The sequence below is a fragment of the Mobula hypostoma genome, chromosome 20 (assembly GCF_963921235.1).
Source record: "Mobula hypostoma chromosome 20, sMobHyp1.1, whole genome shotgun sequence".
NCBI lineage: Eukaryota > Metazoa > Chordata > Chondrichthyes > Myliobatiformes > Myliobatidae > Mobula > Mobula hypostoma.
The window spans coordinates 23,992,808-24,012,656 of NC_086116.1; the positions used below are offsets into that span (position 1 = coordinate 23,992,808).

Below are 19,849 nucleotides of genomic sequence, written 5' to 3' on the forward strand. Positions count from 1 at the left end.
TTATGAGTACGACTGCTTTATACCCTGGTTCAGAGAAACATTGTCTCATTTGACCGTTTACATGTATATAGTTAAATGGCAATTAACTTAACTTGATTGTGTGTGTGTATGTGTGTGTGTGTGTGTGTGTGTATATATATGTTACACATAATAACAAATTTTGTGACATATGCTGGTGATATTAAACCTGATTCTGATATACATGGAATAGGAAAGTCACTGTTGACTTGCAAAAATAACTGGCTTAAAGTGTTATCAGTAAGTGGCTTGTAAATTGGAATACAATAACAGTTCAAACTTTTTATATGCTACCAAATTTTGTGTGAGAAACAATGAAGAGGATATTGTTCTGCAGAAGAGTGGCAGATGTAATGTATAACTAAGAAATTGGGCTGATAAACTGTGCTTTAGAGCAGGGGTTCCCAACTTTTTAATGCCATGGACCCTTACCATTAACTGAAGGATCTGTGAACCCCATATTGGAACCACTGGACTTTTAAGAGGATGGGTAAAGCTGTTAAAAGCTATAACACAAGCAAATTGTCTTCATGAGCACAACTACTGTGAGCCAGTCGACTTGTTGGGTCCCTTTGTCTGCTGCCTGGTGCGATAAGCACTCTAGATAAACACAGAAATGATATGCTTTTGCAGTAACAATGGAGAATGAACAAAGAAAATGTTTAAATATACTGTATGTAGAAAAACTAATGAAATACAAGTAACTAACACAAGGACAAATATAGTTGCAATCCTTGCCAAGCACTAGTGAGTACCAGAGGTGGTGTAAAAATGAAACATTGAACCATTCCTAGTTTGCTTTTTGTCTTTAAACCAGCCGCATGTTTGGTACATGACCCACCTGGTCAATAATGCCAATGCACTAATGTTGAAAATCACTGTCCAAAAATTAATTTGTTTTAAATTAGCTTTTAGTTAACAGCTCTCCAGTGTTTAACTAAATGAGTTAAATCTTATTATTTTGATCACTTATGAGATCACTTTGTCAGGGAATTGTGATGAATTAGTTTACATTCACAGATATTTAGAAGATTATGAGATAATCTTATTGAAATATATAAGGTTCAAAAATTGGTTAGCTGAATAGATCCTGAGAGGCAGGTTTTTCTGGTTGCAAAGCCTAGAACATAGAGACACAGTATCGGGATAATAGATCAGTCATTTATGACTGAGACAAGGAATGAGATCTTTATGCAGAACATTGTAAACCTTCAAAATTCTCAGCATAAAGTTGTGGGGGCATTTGTTAAATGTGAAAAATGTAGAAATTAATAGAGCTTTGGACACTAAATATACATGTACTGTATATTGGAAAAAGTTGATATTGGAGATGCATATTCAGGCATGACTCCAAGAGTTATGTGGCGTACTTTTGGTATTAATGTTAGTGTGCAGGAAAATTAACTATCTGTAAGCCATGTCACAAGATTTGGTGGTGGAGAATGATGTAAAATTATCGAGGGGTACAGTGAAGACCAGGAGAGTAATGTATTCAGTACAGAAATACATTAATGTCCATGTGTTCAATGGTTCAATTTAATATCAGAGAATGTTACGGTATACAATCTGAAATCCTTACTCTTCGCAGACACATCCATGAAACAGAAGAAAATAACCCAAAAAATGAATAACAGAAAACGTACAAACCAACAATTATTTAGAATTTAGAATTCATTTAAATCCTACATCCATCCCACAGCGTGAGAGAGTAAAAATCTTTGCGTTATGACCCTGTTGCAATGTACAGACATGTGAATTTAAAAGTCTAATGGCTTGTAGAAAGAAGCTTGGTCTTGGCTTTTATGCTGCGGGAGCGTTTGCCAGATAGAAGCAGCTAAAATAGTTTATGGTTGGGGTGACTGGTGTCCCTGATGATCTTCCAGGCCTTCTCTCTACACCTTCTGCTATAAATGCCCTCAATGGAAGGAATTTCACATCCACAGATGCACTGGGCTGTCCATACCACTCCCTGAAGTGTCCAGCGATTAAGGTTGGTGCAGTTCCTGTACCAGGCAGTGATACAGCCAGTCAGTATGCTCTCAAAGGGGCTCCCGTAGAAGGTCTTGAGGATTTGTGGGCCCATGCCGAACTTCTTCAGTCGCTTGAGATGGAAGAGATGCTGTTGTGCTTTTTTTATGCCACAAAGCCGGTGTGTACAGTCCAGGTGAGATCATCAGTGATGTGTATACCAAGGAGCTTGTTAACTACTCACTATCTCAGCTGCAGACACATGGATGTTGATCGGGCCCAGCCTGTCTCTGTTCCTCCTGTAATCCACAATCAGCTCTTTTGTTCTTTGGGCTTGAGGGAGAGGTTGTTGTCCTGGCACCACTATGTCAGAGTGTCAACCTCTCCTCTGTAGACTGTCTCATCACTGCTAGAAATAAGGCCAATTAATGTCATGTCATCTGCGAATTTGATCAGCGGATTGGAGCTGTGTGTGGCAGCACAGTTGTGGGTGTAAAGGAAGTAGAGGAGGGGGCTCAGGACACAACCATGGGCACCTGTGTTGAGGGGCAGAGGTGAGGAAGCCCATCCCTACCACCTGTTGGCAATCTGATGGGAAGTTTAGGAGCCAGCTGCACAAGGTGGGGTGCAGGCCAAAGTCTCTGAGAGGCTCTGAAAGTCTATCAAAGTCTCTGAAGTCTATCAAATCTGGAGGGAATTATGGTGGTGAATGATAAACTGTAGTCTAGGAATAGCATTCTAATGTCTGCCTTCCCCTTCTCCAGGTGAGTGAGGATGGTGTGTAGTGGTGTGACTATGGCGTCATCAGTAGACCGGTCCGTCAGTAGTTGAATTGTAGGGGGTCCAGTGTGAGTGGCGGTATGCTGCAGATGTAGTCTTCAACCAGCCTCTCAAAACATTTGCTTATAATTATGAGAAATTAATCATGATAAGATTGTAATAAATTAAGGGTTGGGTTTTGTTGAGGTGTTTAACTGCATAAGCCATCTAGATGTACCCTCATAACCTTAACATGTTCCAGAGGGTTTTACTGATATTGATGTGTAGTCAATTTGCAATGCAGACAAACACATTGGCCATTTTGTATACAAAAAGCACCTAAATATTATAATAAGAAAACAGATTTTTTTTTATTTGACAGGCCTATCTCAAGGAATGAATTAAACATTGCAAAAAATCATGCTAGTGGTCTAAGAACAGAAAATGCTGGATACAACATGTCAGGCAACAAGTGTTGAAGAAAAAAACAGAATTAGTGCTTCAAGTCAAAGATCAGAACGAGACATGATAAAGCAAGTTACTTTTGATATGCGAAGGATGGGAAGGATTGGCTAAAAATGGAATTTCCCTGATAAGGTATGTCTAGGATTGCCATGGTGATATGCTGCTTACAATAGATTTATGAAGGCATTTAGATAGAGAAAACAAACTAAAGGGCTGTGTAAAATCTGCGGGTTAGAGCTGTTGCAGAGTTATCTAGTAGTAACTCAACTATCCTTTCCTCATATGTGATGGTGGGCATTTCCAACATTTTCCTTCAGAATCACATTTAGTATCACTGACATATGTATTGAAAATTTTGTTGTTTTGTGGCAGCAGTACAGTGCAATACATAAAAATACTATAAATTACAATAAGATTACGTTAAAAAGAGTTTTAAAACAGTGCAAGAAGAGAGCAAAATACTGAGGGAGTTCATGCTCAAGTTTAATTGCCATTCACTCACAGATGAATGCTCATGGATACAGCCAAACGAAAGCAGCGTTACTTCAAGGCCAAGGTGCAAGACACTACTAACAGTCACACACAGCACAAGACACATATAACACATATAAGGTATCAGTAAAATACACAAAAAGATAGTCCAAGCTCCTGAATCCATGAAAGTTGCAGCAGTCTGCAGTCGGACACAATAGAGCTTGTTATCTGCCAAACGAACACTGGGGTGTAGCACTGACTCCAGCTTGGACGCCATGCCACACTGCCTCTGGTGGAGCGCATCAACTCCAATGCCTCTCTTCTGGGCAACTATTAACAGGTAGCACCACGGTTTGAGGCCTAATCCTCACTATAACCAAGGCTATGCACCTAGTTTTCATGGGTTCTAGGATAGCTCAGAAATCTGATGATGGAGGGGAAGAAACTGTTCCTAAAACATTCACTGTGCATCTTCAGGCTCCTGTACTTCCTCCTCATTGTTAGTAATGTTCTAGAGGGTCCTTCATGATAGATGCCGCCTTCTTGAGATATTGCCTTTTGAAGATATCCTCAGTAGTGGAGAGGCTGGTGCCCTTGATGGATCTGGCTGAGTTTACAACTCTCTGGAGCTTTTTTCAGTTCTGAGCTTTGGTGTCTCCATACCAGACGGTGATTCAACCAGTCAAAATACTCTCCACTGTACAAATGTAGAAATTTGCTAGTCTTTGATGAAGCAAAAACCTAATGAAATATTATTGTTGATGTGCCTTTTTCATAATTGCATTAATATGATACGTCTTCAGAAATGTTGACACCCAGGAACTTGAAGCTATTCACTCTTTCCAATGATGACCTCTTGAAGAGAACTGTGTGTTCTACTGATTTCCCCTTCCTGAAAAAAGCAATTTCTTAGTCTTACTGATGTTTAGTGTGAGGTTGTTGTTACAACACTCAATCACCTGATCTATTTCAAACCTGTTCTGATCTCAGTAAATGTTACATCCAGCAAATTCACAGATAAACCTCAGTTCAATCAGTGGGGAAAGACCAGTATAGATTTATTTAAATGCAAATCGTATCTCACAAATTTGATGCAGTTTTTCAATTAAGTAACCTGATTGATGAGGGAAGTAAGGTTTGATGCAATAGATATTATTTCTAAAAACTATTTGAAGAAGTGTCAGATAATAGAGTTGACGTCGAGACTGAAGCCTAAGGAATAAAAGCAACTGTAGCTGTATATACTGTAGCTGTAAAAAGGACATTAAAGACATCCTGAATGCTAAAAAGAGGGTGTTTAGAGATGGAAATAGGGAGGAGCTGAGGGCAATACAGAGGGACCTGAAAGCCAGGATCAGGGAGGCTAAAGACAGGTACAGGAGGAAGCTTGAGTGGAAACTCCAGCAGAACAACATGAGAGAGGTCTGGGGGGAGGGGATGAGGACCATCACTGGGTTTCGGCAAACTAGCAACAGAGGAGCTGAAGGCAGTGTGGACAGGGCCAACGAAACTAACCTGTTCTTTAACAGATTTGACATTGTGACCCCTGCCCATCCCCCACATGAGCCATCTGTTGTTGGCTCCCAACCAACACATATTCCACTCTCCCCTCCTACCCTTCCTCACAGTCCCCCCACACTGCTCTCATGACTATACCCCTCCCCCACACGAAACCACCACGGTGGGCTTCACGGCTGAACAAGTGAGAAGACAGATGAAACGTCTTAATCTAAGCAAGGCTGCAGGACCGGATGGTGTCAGTACCAGGGTGCTCAAAGCCTGTGCCCCTCAGCTATGTGGAGTATTTCGCCATGTATTCAACACGAGCCTGAGGCTCTGGAGGGTTCCTGTACTGTGGAAGATGTCCTGCCTCGTCCCTATGCCGAAGACGCCACGCCCCAGTGGCCTCAATGACTACAGACCGGTGGCATTGACCTCCCACATCATGAAGACCCTGGAGAGACTTGTTCTGGAGCTGCTCCGGCCTATGGTCAGGCCACACTTAGATCCCCTCCAGTTCGCCTACCAGCCCCGACGAGGAGTTGAGGATGCCATCGTCTACCTGCTGAACCGTGTCTACGCCCACCTGGACAAGCCAGCGAGCACTGTGAGGATCATGTTTTTTGACTTCTCCAGTGCATTCAACACCATCCGCCCTGCTCTGCTGGGGGAGAAGCTGACAGTGATGCAGGTGGATGCTTCCCTGGTATCATGGATTCTTGATTACCCGACTGGCAGACCACAGTACGTGTGCTTGCAACACTGTGTGTCCGACAGAGTGATCAGCAGCACTGGGGCTCCACGGGGGACTGTCTTGTCTCCCTTTCTCTTCACCATTTACACCTCGGACTTCAACTACTGCACAGAGTCTTGTCATCTTCAGAAGTTTTCGGATGACTCTGCCATAGTTGGATGCATCAGCAAGGGAGATGAGGTTGAGTACGGGGCTATGGTAGGAAACTTTGTCACATGGTGTGAGCAGAATTATCTGCAGCTTAATGTGAAAAAGACTAAGGAGCTGGTGGTAGACCTGAGGAGAGCTAGGGTACTGGTGACCCCTGTTTCCATCCAGGGGGTCAGTGTGGACATGGTGGAGGATTACAAATACCTGGGGATACGAATTGACAATAAACTGGACTGGTCTAAGAACACTGAGGCTGTCTACAGGAAGGGTCAGAGTCATCTCTATTTCCTGAGGAGACTAAGGTCCTTTAACATCTGCTGGACAATGCTGAGTATGTTCTACGAGTCTGTGGTGGCTAGTGCTATCATATTTGCTGTTGTGTGCTGGGGCAGCAGGCTGAGGGTAGCGGACACCAACAGAATCAACAAACTCATTCGTAAGGCCAGTGATGTTGTGGGAATGGAACTGGACTCTCTGACGGTGGTGTCTGAAGAGAGGTTGCTGTCTAAGTTGCATGCCATCTTGGTCAATGTCTCCCGTCCACTACATAATGTACTGGGTGGGCACAGGAGTACATTCAGCCAGAGACTCATTCCTCCGAGATGCAGCACAGAGCGTCATAGGAAGTAATTCCTGCCTGTGGCCATCAAACTTTACAACTCCTCCCTTGGAGGGTCAGACACCCTGAGCCGATAGGCTGGTCCTGGACATTTCATAATTTACTGGCATAATTTACATATTACTATTTAACTATTTATTACTATTTTCTATTACTATTTATTATTTCCATGACTATTACTATTACTATTTCTATTACTACTTATTATTTATGGTGCAACTGTAACGAAAACCAATTTCCCCCGGGATCAATAAAATATGACTATGTCTATGACCATATAGATTTTTAAAAAAAATATCAAGGGAACAGGAAATAGTAGTTTTCGGCCTGGATGGAAATGTACAATTGAGCTTTCCAGAGATCAGCACTAGGACCCATATTTTCCTTTATACTGCAGTCTTCGACTTGGATATACAGGACCTTATCTCCAAATTTGTAAGTGACACTAAACCAGGAATTCCCAACCAGGGTCCACAGACCCCTTGGTTAATAGTAGGGTCCCATAGTATAAAAAAGGTTGGGAACCCCTGCACTAAACTCATAGGCATTGTGAACTGTGGAGAATAGTAATAGAGCTCAAGAAGGTACACACATGGGGGACTGAGCATTATCTGACTGGTAGAACTTAATGCTGAGAATCTGATGCTGCATTTTGGTAGGACAAATGAAAACTGTAATTCTAAAAAGAGTGAAAGACCATAGTGATCTCGCAGTACATGTGCATAATTTGCAGGAAATGGCAGCACCATTGAGAGAGTGGTTAAAAAAAACATATGGAACATCAGGCTTCAGAAACAGAGGACACAATGAACCTTAACTCCAATTGTGTCACACTTTAGGAAAAATGGAAAGGGTTTAGAGACGGTGCAGAAGAAATTTACTAAGAAGATTCTAGGGGTATAGAACCTTAGTGAATAGACTGATGAAGTTGGATTTGTTCTTTTTGACATAGAAGAGATGGGTATTTAAGATAATGGGGGATGAAGCCAATAGAAAGTGGAAAACCATTATGTGAGAGCTGGTATGGGTCTAAGAAGCTCACTTTCTTGTGTGCTACAATCATTCTACAATTCATATGCCAAGCAACTTATCCACATTTTTTCAAAAAGATGCTAAACCCCCTAATGCTTCCTCCTGTACTTTTCAGTTCCTATATTACATACTCTTTTCCCCCTAATTGCAATATGGCAACATGCCTCTCCTGTGAAGACAGACATAAAGAATAAACTAAGAAAGAAATCCACTACCAGATTTCAAACAAAGATTGCCTTTTTGATCCCGTAACAGGGTCTATGCTGTCTTTAATATCCTCTTGCTCCTAAGGTACCCATAAGATATCTTTGGAATGTTTTATATAATATGCAATACTTTCTGCAGTCCCATTTTACCTATGAGCTTTATTTTTATACCTTCAATACTCTTACAAAATGTCTGTGGAATTAAAGTTCTTGGTATTGGACATTTTTGTTTTTTAATATTCTCTGTGAACTTTGTTTTTCAGGAGCTTTTGCTTTGGCACGTATATCCAAGATGCACTGTTCTTCTCCCTGTTTTAAAATTGTATCTAGCTTCTATTGGCTCTCCTCAGTCTTGCAAACAAAATTTAATACTTTGCATTTTTCTGTGTTACATTTCACTTGCTATTGCCACCCATTCCATCAGCCTGTTTTAATCCTTTTGAAGACCATCAATATCTGTCTTACATTTCAACACACTTTCAATTTTTAGCTTCAGGTTCTGTTTTGCAGATCCTGCCTAACACTCTAGGTTTTAGATGTGTTCTGCAGCAAATATTGCAATGTGACTTCTTCTCTATCAGCAGCATGACTTTGATACACTTCCTTTCATCACACTCTTTCAATATATGCCCACAAGACATCACTTTTTATTAGTACTTGGCAACACACGCAAAATGCTGGAGGAACTCAGTAGGCCAGGCAGGCAGCATCGTTGGAAATGATTAAGCCGTCGACATTTCGGGCTGCGACCGGCAAGTGTGTTGCACATTTGCAGACTTTCTTCTGTTTGTTTTTAGTACTTGTATAACCGGGTGACCGTTGGATCTTATTCAGTATCGTTAAAAGTGTACTTAGGCATCCATCCGGGTAATGCTAGAATAGTTGTCTGTGCCTTTAAGGGAGACGGTGATGTCATTACACACAGGCAGGATAGTGGGGAGACCATTTTGTTTCTGCTGAAGACACTGGTGGGGCGTTGGAATTGAGTTCCTCTCCGAGACTGGGCATGGTGAGGAAAGGTGAGCATTAATTGACGATATCCATGTGAATTCGTTTATGTTTGTTGGCGAATCGAGAATATCAGTAATTTGATATATTTTACATGTGGATACTTTAGATTTCCATGAGTGAAGGAATCGACGCTGGGTAGCATGGCTTATGCAAAGTTCCTCACCATCCAAGTAGGTCAGTCTTCCTGTAATTTAACTACCAGGCAATACCTTGTAAAAGTTGTGCCAAAAGTGTACCTTTTGTCTAACTTTATTGTATCAGGACTGATAGTGCATGCAACTGCGTAACGTGAATGTTTAGTCTCTGTTCGGAAGTTCAGCACGTGTGTGCATCTTAGATGAGATGTATTCGCTTACATTTTTCACTGCTATGTATGAGATGCAGGCTGGGTGGGATTCTAATGTTGTTTGTATTGTGTTCCTTCAGGATTGCCACTACCGTATTAGTACCGTATCAGTTCTGGTATTTTTTATACTGCATATGCAATTCTACCATCCACAAGGGTGTGGATTGAAAGTTAAATTGTGATTGTAATGGCAAGAACTAGTTGTAAATTTGTTTTGTTTCGTGACCCTCTTCTGGCACTTAAACATCTAAAACAGATAAAGGAATTAAAACCCGAAAAAGTACACTTTGTATTTGTTGTCCTGAGTGTGTACTTTTCCCCAGGCTACAAAATTTGGTATCAGGAGTGGGGCTAATTCCAAGCCAGTTTAGAGGGTCTCTGATTGTTGTATGCAGTATAATATACGGTAGTGGTGAAGACAGGACCGTGTTCCCGAGGGGCGGAAGGAGAGAGCGCCTGTTGCCTCGTGGAGAGCGTGGTGGAGCCTCAGGAATGGGACGGGACGTCAGTGACTGACATCAGGATGCAGAGCGGTGACGTGGACCCAGGGAACTGCGGGCTGTGAAGCCTTCGTGTTTGCAACAAAGGACAGCAGCAACTCCTTTTACAGGCTTGTTGTGTGAACTTTAAAGACTTGAGCTTTTACTATGTCATGCTGAGAGGACACACCAGTTGAACTTGATTTGAATGAACAAATTAGGGAATTGCGTAGTAGGTATGATGAAGCCATGGCAACCATAGATAAATTAAGCAAAAGGTCCTATGTATATGTCCCAGGGGAAAGAAACATTGTTCCATTTATGGGGGATGTTGAGAAAGATGGGAGATCTGTTGATGACTTTATTGAAGAAGTACAACGTGCACTTCATAGTAGAAATCAGTGTGACCAGGATCAGTATGACTTTGTTATGTCCCTGCAGGGGAGAAGCCTTAGAGGAAGCACGTATGTGCAGTGATGCTGAGGAAGACCGGGCTGATGACTTGTTCACCTGTCTCAGGGAAGCTTTTAGAGACGAGCGTAGGGCACCCTGGCAGTGGCATGGCTTCTACAGTCACAAACAGCATGAGGGTGAAGATGTAAGAGAATTTTCACATCCCCTAGCCCAAGCTCTTAACTTGATACTGAAGCACTCCCCTGATGCTGTGACCAATGAGAGGGTGGTGCTAAGAGATCAATTTATAGAGGGGATCAGGGATCCTTCCCTCAGAAGGGAGCTCTACAGATTTGTGCGGGGCCACCCTGAGTCCTCAATGATAGAAGTGAGGGAGGAGGCTCGTTTGTGGCTTGTAGAAGAGCCCCTGGGAAATACAAGGTCTGGAAAGTCAAAGTGTAGCAGTAGCCAGGCACAGTGCTCGATTCTTAAAGCTCGGGAATCTGAGTCTGTCACACTAGATGACATCCTTAAAGTGGTCACAGAGCAGGGCAAAGCCCTTAGTGAATTGACTCAAGCAGTGAAAGATCTCACTGTGCAGAGGGATTTTACATGCACTACTAGCAGCAGACGTAATTTACAGCCTAGGTTCACAGAAGATGGGCAACCAATATGTTTCAAGTGTCAGGTGGGAGGGCATTTGGCCAAGAATTGCCCACGGAGGCGGGATGCAAGGGAAGTGGAGTCTGATTCCTCCTGCCCTCAAGAGGTTGGGAGTCGAGCAATTCGGCGGAACCTCATAGATACAGATAATGTACAGCTACCCCGTGCCCAGTTGCTGCAAGGTGCCATAGGGACATGTCCAGTTGTGGAGCTTTAAATTTCAGGTGTCGCTGTCCGTTGTCTGTTGGACACAGGTAATCAGGTAAGCACCCTGACTGAGCAGTTCTTTTGAGAACACTTGAATGGAGAGGACAGGGGTATGTTGTCCATTGCTGACTGCCTTAGGCTAGCAGCTGCAAACAGTCTGGATATTCCTTACCTTGGGTACCTAGAGCTAGAAGTTCAAGAAATGGGCATGAAGATACCAAATTGTAGCTTTCTAGTAGTCAGGGATCCTGTTAGCACCAAACCACCTATCCCATGTATTGTAGGCATGAACCTTATCAGCCAGTGTAGGCAACTTGTCTACGCAGTGTTTGACTTCGATGTCCAGGATCGTCCAGGTCGGAGCAATACCGTGGCTGATGCAGTCTCTAGGCAGCCATTTGCAGGGGAGCCTGAGCCTGTCTCAGACGATGCGGAGTTTGATGGGGCTGTGGCGATCTGTAGTTTGATCAATCACGGCACTGCCATTGTCCCAGCACTGGTTACCGCTGGTCTTAACAGCTAAGCAAATTTGAGCCTGGGAAGCTGGTACTAGTGATGTAAGTGGTCCGATGCAAGGGAACACTCCAACCCTCCCAGGTTACTCTAATGGAGACTTGCGTACTTTTCAGCAGCAAGACCCTGTGTTAGGTGTCCTAAGAGACTAATGGGATCAGAAAAGAAAGCTGAGTGGCCAGGAGCGTAAAACTCTGCCTAAACCTGTTTTGTCTCTGTTAAGGCACTGGGACAGTATCAGGGAGCGTAAAGGGTAACTGTATAGGGTAGTTGAGGATGAGAAGCTTGGGGAGTGTTACCAGCCTCTGGTACCTAACAGCTTGAGGAGCAAAGTGTTAGAGTATGTACATGACGCTATGGGCCATCAAAGTATAGAACGTACTCTGCAGTTGTTGAGAAGCTGATGTTTTTGGGTGGGCATACACGAGGATGTGGCACGGTGGGTCAAAAATTGTCCACATTGTGTACTAAGATGCCGCAGCCTAGGATCCGCCCCCCCCCCCCCCCATGAAGTCATTTCTGGCTTCCAGGCCGCTTGAAGTTGTAGCGGTAGATTTCACTGTGTTGGAGCCGGCAACTGATGGGAGTGAAAATGTCTTAGTGGTCATGGACGTTTTCACTAAATTTACCCAAGCATTTCCGACTTGGGATCAAAAGGCGGATACCACAGCAAGGGTGCTCTTGAGGGAATGGTTCATGAAGTACGGTGTCCCTGAGAGATTGCATTCTGACCAGGGCTGTAACTTCGAAAGTGAGGTCATAGGGGAGCTTTGCAAACTATATGGGGTAAAGAAAAGCCGTACCACACCTCATCATCCTACTGGAAACACGCAGTGAGAGCGTTTCAACAGGATGATGCATGATTTCTTGCATTCGTTGCCTCAGAAAAGAAGCGCAGATGGCCAGAACATCTACCCAAGTTGGTGTATGCATATAATGCGACACCTCATGCAACCACCGGGTATTCACCTTACTATCTGTTGTTTGGGGTGGATCCCCACTTGCCCGTGGATGCTCCGCTGGGGCAAGAACAGACGGTGGACCAGAAACATGACTGGCTAGTCTCAGTTCAGTTCTCTTTAGAGAAGCAGTTAAAGAGGTTAAAAGTACCCTTGTAGTGAGCAAGTAATCGAGGACGATTACTTGAATGCAAGGGAGAATGTAACCAGGTGACCGTCGGATCTTATTCAGTATCGTTAAAAGTGTACTTAGGCATCCATCCGGCTAATGCTAGAATAGTTGTCTGTGCCTTTAAGGGAGACAGTGATGTCATTAAGCATACGCGGGATAGTGGGGAGACTATTTTGTTTCTGCTGAAGACACTGGTGGGGCGTTGGAATTGAGTTCCTCCCCGAGACTAGGCATGGTGAGGAAAGGTGAGCATTAATTGACGATATCCATGTGAATTCATTTATGCTTGTTGGCGAATCGAGAATATCGGTAATTTGACATGTTTTACATTTGGATGCTTTAGATTTCCATGAGTGAAGAAATCGACGCTGGGTAGCATGGCTTATGCAAAGTTCCTCACCATCCAAGTAGGTCAGTCTTCCTGTAATTTAACTACCAGGCAATACCTTGTAAAAGTTGTACCTTTTGTCTAACTTCATTGTATCAGGACTGATTGTGCATGTAACCACGTAACGTGAATGTTTAGTCTCTGTTCGGAAGTTCAGCACGTGTGTGCATCTTAGATGAGATGTATTCGCTTACATTTTTCACTGCTATGTATAAGATGCAGGGTGGGTGGGATTCTAATGTTTGTATTGTGTTCCTTCAGGATTGCCAATTCCGTATTAGTACCATATTAGTTCTGGTATTTTTTATACTGCATACGCAATTCTGTCCATACATAAGGCTGTGGTTCGAAAGTTAAACTGTGATTGTAACGGCAAGAACTAGTTGTAAATTCGTTCGTTTTGTTTCACGACCCTCTTCTGGCACTTAAACATCTAAAACAGATAAAGGAATTAAAACACGAAAAAGTATTTGTTGTCCTGAGTGTGCACTTTACCCCAGGCTACACCTGTACTAGTTCGTACTGAGTATCACTCTCTATTACTAAGTAGACTTCAGAAGTAGCCATACTCATTACCAAGCTGTTTACTTAAACAGCACTGTGAATTCACAAACACGAGAAAATCTGCAGATGATGGAAATCAAAGCAACACTCACAAAATGCTGGAGGAACTCAGCAGGCCAGGTGGCGTCTATGGAAAAGAGTAAACAGTCGATGTTTTGGGCTGAGACCCTTCATCAGAACTGGGGGAAAAAAGATGAGATGTCAGAGCAAGAAGGTGGGGGGGTGGGAAGGAAGAAGTACAAAGCGATAGGTGAAATCAGGAGAGGGCAGGAATGAAGTAAAGAGCTGGGAAGTTAATTGGTGAAAGAGGTAAAGGGCTGGAGAAGGGGGGAATCTGATAGGAGAGTGTAGAAGACCATCACTGTTACTGTGAATTCACTGTGCCTTTTGTTCTGTCACTATTTGTCATGAAGGGAACTTCTGGCCCAATTTCAGCCAATTCTCAATCCAATATCATTACAGCTACACAGCAGATGGCCCTTGCGCTGTGCTTACTAAATTTAACTCTGCATCTTGAAGTGAACCAAACTCCTTTATGATTTTCAGTGTTATTTCACTCATACTCACAAATCTGATGACTTTTACAAATGTAAGCTCAGGTATAGAAACATAGAAAATCTACAGCACAATACAGGCCCCTTGGCCCACAAAGTTGTGCCGAACATGTCCCTACCTTAGAAATTACTAGGGTTACCCATAGCCCTCTACTTTTCTAAGCTCCATGTACCTATCTAAAAGTCTCTTAAAAGACCCTATCGTATTGCCTCCACCACCGTTGCCGGCAGCCCATTCCACACACTCACCACTCTCTGCGTAAAAAAACTACCCCTGACATCTCCTCTGTACCTGCTCCCAAGCACCTTAAACCTGTGCCCTCTTGTGGCAACCATTTCAGCCCTGGGAAAAAGCCTCTGACTATCCACACGATCAATGCCTCAAGGAGCTCCATGTGAATATATTAATCTATGAGGGGTGTTTGTGTTCATATTTAACAAAACAATCGTATGGTATTGTAAGGTCCAGAAATGTCCCAAGTTAGTCAGTGGCACCTTCAGCTATTTACATTAGAATTAGAAGCAGATTTATTTTCTCTGTTTTATATGACATGAAATTTGTTGTTTAGCAGCAGCAGTCCAGAGCAAAGTCATAACATTTCTGTAAGTTACAAAACATAGTACAAAAAAAAAGGAATAATAAATTTGTCTTCATGGGTTCATGAACCATTTAGAAACCTGGAGGGGAAGAGCTATTCCTGAATCATTGAATGTGGGTCTTCAGGCTGCTGTACCTCTTTGATGCTGGTAACAAGAGGCTATGTCCCAGACAGTGAATATTCTTAGTGATGCCACTTTCTTGGCTAGCTGAGTCTGTAATGCTCTGCAGACTCTTGAGATCCTGTGCATGAGAACCTCCATACCACGCTGTGATGCCACCAATCAGAATGCTCTCAACCGTACATATATAGAAATTTGAATGAGTCTTTGGTGATGTGCCACATCTTCTCGACAAAGTAGTGCTGCTGGCATGCCCTCTTCACGACTACATCAATGTGTTGGGCCCTGGATAGATTCCCCAAGATGATGACACTGAGGAACTTGAAGCTGCTCACCTTTTTGCCCTCTGAGGACTAGTACATACTCTCATGACATACCCTTCTTGCCGTCCACAATTCCTCAGTCTTGCTGACATTAAATATGAGGTTGTTGTGACACCACTCAACCATCCTATCTGCCTCACTCCTGTACACATCCAGGTCGCCATCTGAGATTTTACCAACAGTGCAGTCATCGGTGAATTTATGGATGACATTTGAGCTGTGCTTTGCCACATAGTTGTGAGTGTAGAGAGGATAGATTAGTCGGCTAAGCACGCAACCTTGAGGTGAATGATATAATCATACAAATATAAATATTTGTAACAGGAATAATGTCACTCAACCCCCTCAACATGATCCATCATTCAGTAACATTCTTGGCTGAACTGATTGTAACCTCAATTCTTCATTCCTGCAACTCCCGTATCCGTTCACCCTTTTGCTTATCAGGAATTTGTCTGACTCTGCCTTAAACCACCAGAGGAAATAAGTTCAAAATATATATAATCTGTTGATAAAAACAAACCCTGGCCTTAGTCTGTGTTAAATGAGCCACCCCTTGTTTTTAAACAACGATTCTGGTCTTAAATATTCCACAAGCTTTCAACCAAGTTCTTATCAACTCCAGCAGATAGAAGACTAAACTGTCTTACCCTCCCTCAAAGACAAAATGCAAAATTTTCAAATATTAGTCTTGTATGAGGAATGGGTTATTATTGTCACAGATACCAAGAAGCAGTGAATTGAATTGAATTGACTTTATTTCTTACATCCTTCACATACATGAGGAGTAAAAATCTTTATGTTATGTCTCTGTCTAAATGAGCAATATGCTATAATAGTAATTTATAATAAATAGAACAGCCAATGTAACATAGAAATACACTCAAATCAACATGACGTAATCAGTCTGAAAGCCTGGTGGAAGGAGCTATCTCGGAGACTTTTGGCCCTGGCTTTTATGCTGCGGTACCGTTTCCCGTATGGTAGCAGCTGGAACAGTTTGTGGTTGGGGTGACATGGGTCCCCAGTGATCCTTCGGGCCCTTTTTACACACCTATCTTTGTAAATGAACTCTGTCTTTCTAAAGTGAAAAGCTTGTTTTGCACGCTGCTCATACAGATTGAATCATTACAGAGTTCAGTGAAACAAAAGAGCAGAACAATTCTACTAGAAGTCATGAATAGATCTGCGGGGAGCAGCTTGCAAAGAGTCACCACGCTCCAGCGCCATTTTGCATCAATCTTCTACTCTTTGTTGTTTCCATATATTGCTCATTTTGCATTGCCAATCTGTTATTTGTGATTTAGAAATGAAAATGCCATTAATTTTGATATAAATCATTCTCTGAGCTGCCTCTAACATATTTACTTATTAAAGGAGACCAATGCTGTACCTAGTATTCCAGATGGGGTTTCACTGTTGCACTATAACCATTATACGTATAACAAGCTTGTTCTCCCTTGTAAATTAATTGCAGTGCTTGCATACTGGTCTTCTGTGAATCCTACACTAAGATACAGGTTCTTCTGCAGATAATATGAATTTTTATTTTTCAAGATAAAATGGACAACATGACATTTTCCAACATTATATTCCAATTGCTAAATCTAAATCCTTTTGCAGCCTCCAAATGTCCTTTGCATGACATATTTTGCCACATTGTGTCATCAGAAAATGTAGCAACTATACCTCTGGTGCCTTTATTTAAAAATCATTTAAAAAGTTGAGGCCCCATCCCTGAACCCTGTGGCTCATCAGTCATAACATCTTGCCAACCAGCAAGTGATACATTACTGCCTATTTTGTTTCCCATTAGCCAGGCAAATATTCTATTGCACCAATGTTTCCATCTTTTATATTCCACAATAACCTTTGATGCAGCACTCTATCTGACATCAGTCCCCTTTATCCACGGTGCATTACCGTTCAAAGAAACACAATAAATCAGTGCAACATGATTTCCCTTTCACAAAATCATTCTGACCTTGTCTTATTACCTTGATTTTTTTCTAAGTGCCCTGCCATGATTTCCTTAATAATATCTTCTAATATTTTCCCTATGGCAGACTTTGAGCTAATTGGCTTGTAGCTTCCTGCTTTCTGTCTCTCTTTTTGAATAACAATTTACAATTGCAATCCAGTGAATTTTGGAAATTAAAGCCAGTTGGTAAACATTTCACTATTTTTTTTATGACCGTAGATGAAGTCCATCAAGACCTGAGGACTTGTCAACCTATATACTGTAGATCCAACAATTTGCTCAGGACCAATTTTCCTGGTGATAATAATTTTTCCAAGTTCCACCTTCATTTTCATTTTAATAGTTGTAGCTAAATCTGAAGATACTGCATTCTCTTATGTAGTACAACTATTTAATTAATCTGTCACCTCCTGATTTTCCATTACTAATTACCTGAGCTCACTTTCAATAAGACCAACACTCACTTTATTAACTCTTTTATTTGTAAATTTCTGTACAGATCATTTTCACAATTCTGTCTAGATTTGTCTCATATTATAGCTTTTTTTTCTCCCTCTTTAATAACTTGCTAATCATTTTGTTGCTTTTTAAAATATTTTGTTCAATATTCTGACCCACCACACATCTCCCTAGATAAACTTCTGTGTGTATATAGCAAATATCAAACTCTGGAAGACTAACAAAAGCATTGGAGTGATATCATTTAATTGCCATCCTGAGCTCTCAGTTGCTGATCATTCACCTCTTTCCCGCCCCCCCACCCCATTCCCTCATTGACCTGTCCAAGCTAGTCCTCTACTGAGACAATGAAGCCCCACACAACAATCAGGTGCTTTTATTCTGACTGGATAGCCCACAACCCAGTAGTAAATGTAGAGTTTTCCAAATTTAGTTCCCCCCTCCCCATTTTCCTTTTTTCCTTCTTCCTTCCTCTCCTCCATTTCTCCTTCTGATCCTCCTGTCCCCTTATTTTTGTCCTCCCTTCCCTCTTCTCCATCTACCAACTTCATACACAGGTCCCCCACTTCCACCCAACCTCCCTGCCCCCCATCTGATCCAACCTGTCATTCACTTCTCCCTTCTCCTCCAATGGTTTCCCTTTTCACCTTCTTTATTTATCAGAATCTAGCTCTGAATTTCTTCCTTGTCTCTCTCCAGCAGCTGTCTCCAATCTTCACACCTCCCCCATCTTACTCCATGTGTTGTTTTTTTAATCCTTTTGTCTCTCTTTCTCCGTCTCCATTCACTTGCCACAGTCTTCATCTCCAGCCCTGCTCACCTTCCCCATGTGGCACTACCCGGCTGTCATCTTACAATGCGCCTCAGTCAGTAATTGCCGCTATGCTATCCACCTTATCTCTCCACTCTCAATGCTGACGTTCGATTTAGGCCCAAAATGTCGACAGCTTCCTTCCTCCTACTGCTTGACTCACTGAGTTCTTCAGCAGAGTGTTTATTTCTCCAGATTCCATCATCTGGAATCTCTTGTGTGTCTGGTTTAGGGATACAGATATAACCTCATGAAACAGCAGCTCTACTATGCCGTGTGACCTGACCGCATTAGACAGTATTGTGTATATACCCAAGTTGACCTGGATAAAAACTTAACTTTTCTCCTTAAACTTCCATGTCATTCTTGGACTTTAAAAACATATCTAATGTTCTTAATAAACATGAAAAACAATAAGATTTCCTGAGTTTTCTAACATATCCCAATTGTGTTATTTCTACTATATCAAGTTCACTTTGGATGTCTTTATCTAAAATAGGTTTCTTATTTTGGTCACTTAAAACTAGTCTCTTGGTATTTTTGAGAGCAGATTTCAGTCTGTCTACTCACAAGTCTCTGGACTGAACTGCTAGGATCAATTAGTAATTTGAATCAAACCCTGTCTCTGTCCTACACAGCTCATCTCATCCACTCCATAAATTTTCAATGTCTTATTCATCATATCCTGTTTTTTTTTAATATTTTCCAATCCAGATTGTGTACATTTTTCCACATAAACAGATATTTCATTTGGGGCTACACAATATTTTCAAAGATTCAAAGTACATTTACTATCAAAGTAAGTATGCAGTACACAACCCTGAGATTTGTCTTCCCACAGACTGCCATGAGAAAAAAGAACCTGTTCAAAGAAAAACATCAAACCGCCACAAAAAAATCATGCAAGTAACAAAATAAAACACATAATCAAAAGGGTCGAGGCATACTCAGTTCAGCTCAACAACTAAGTAACCTTTGCAACATTCCTTTGTCTGCCCCTATGTGTCTTACACTTCAGCACATATACTCCCTTCTGCTGGCCATCTAACTTTTCCAGTCTGGGTTTCAATAGCTGCTTAACGAGTCCTCATTCACTTTTCAGGATTTATGATTACCTATCTTTTGTCTTTCCACAGACCAGGCACCCAGATCCCACAAATAATCTATATCTGAAGAGCAAATCTACAAAAATCATAGATCCATTAAAAAAATTAAAAGTAGGATTCTTACTACTCCCGGTGGCATTTGTCTAAAAAAAACAGGTCAGTGAGCAACTGTTGAACTTATAGGTGGGTTGCAAAAGGCTTGTAATGCATCAAATACACTTTTCAGATTGTCATTGTAAAGATTAGTGGTAGGTA

The 19,849-nt window shown here is 41.9% G+C and overlaps 1 protein-coding gene across 3 annotated transcripts in view; it reads left to right on the top strand.

The window, feature by feature from the left end:
* Nucleotides 1-19,849, top strand: part of slc26a4 (solute carrier family 26 member 4) — a 106,396-nt gene that overhangs the window by 4,521 nt on the left and 82,026 nt on the right. The window contains exons 1-3 of one of the 3 annotated variants that reach the window (XM_063072553.1): nucleotides 2,784-3,342; nucleotides 9,063-9,130; nucleotides 9,383-13,095. In XM_063072553.1, the coding sequence (XP_062928623.1) occupies nucleotides 13,073-13,095 (23 nt within the window). In that variant the 5' untranslated portion in view covers nucleotides 2,784-3,342; nucleotides 9,063-9,130; nucleotides 9,383-13,072. Of the gene's footprint in view, nucleotides 1-2,783; nucleotides 3,343-9,062; nucleotides 9,131-9,382; nucleotides 13,100-19,849 lie in introns of those variants that run through there. The other 2 variants (XM_063072555.1, XM_063072554.1) reach the window with 2 other exon arrangements.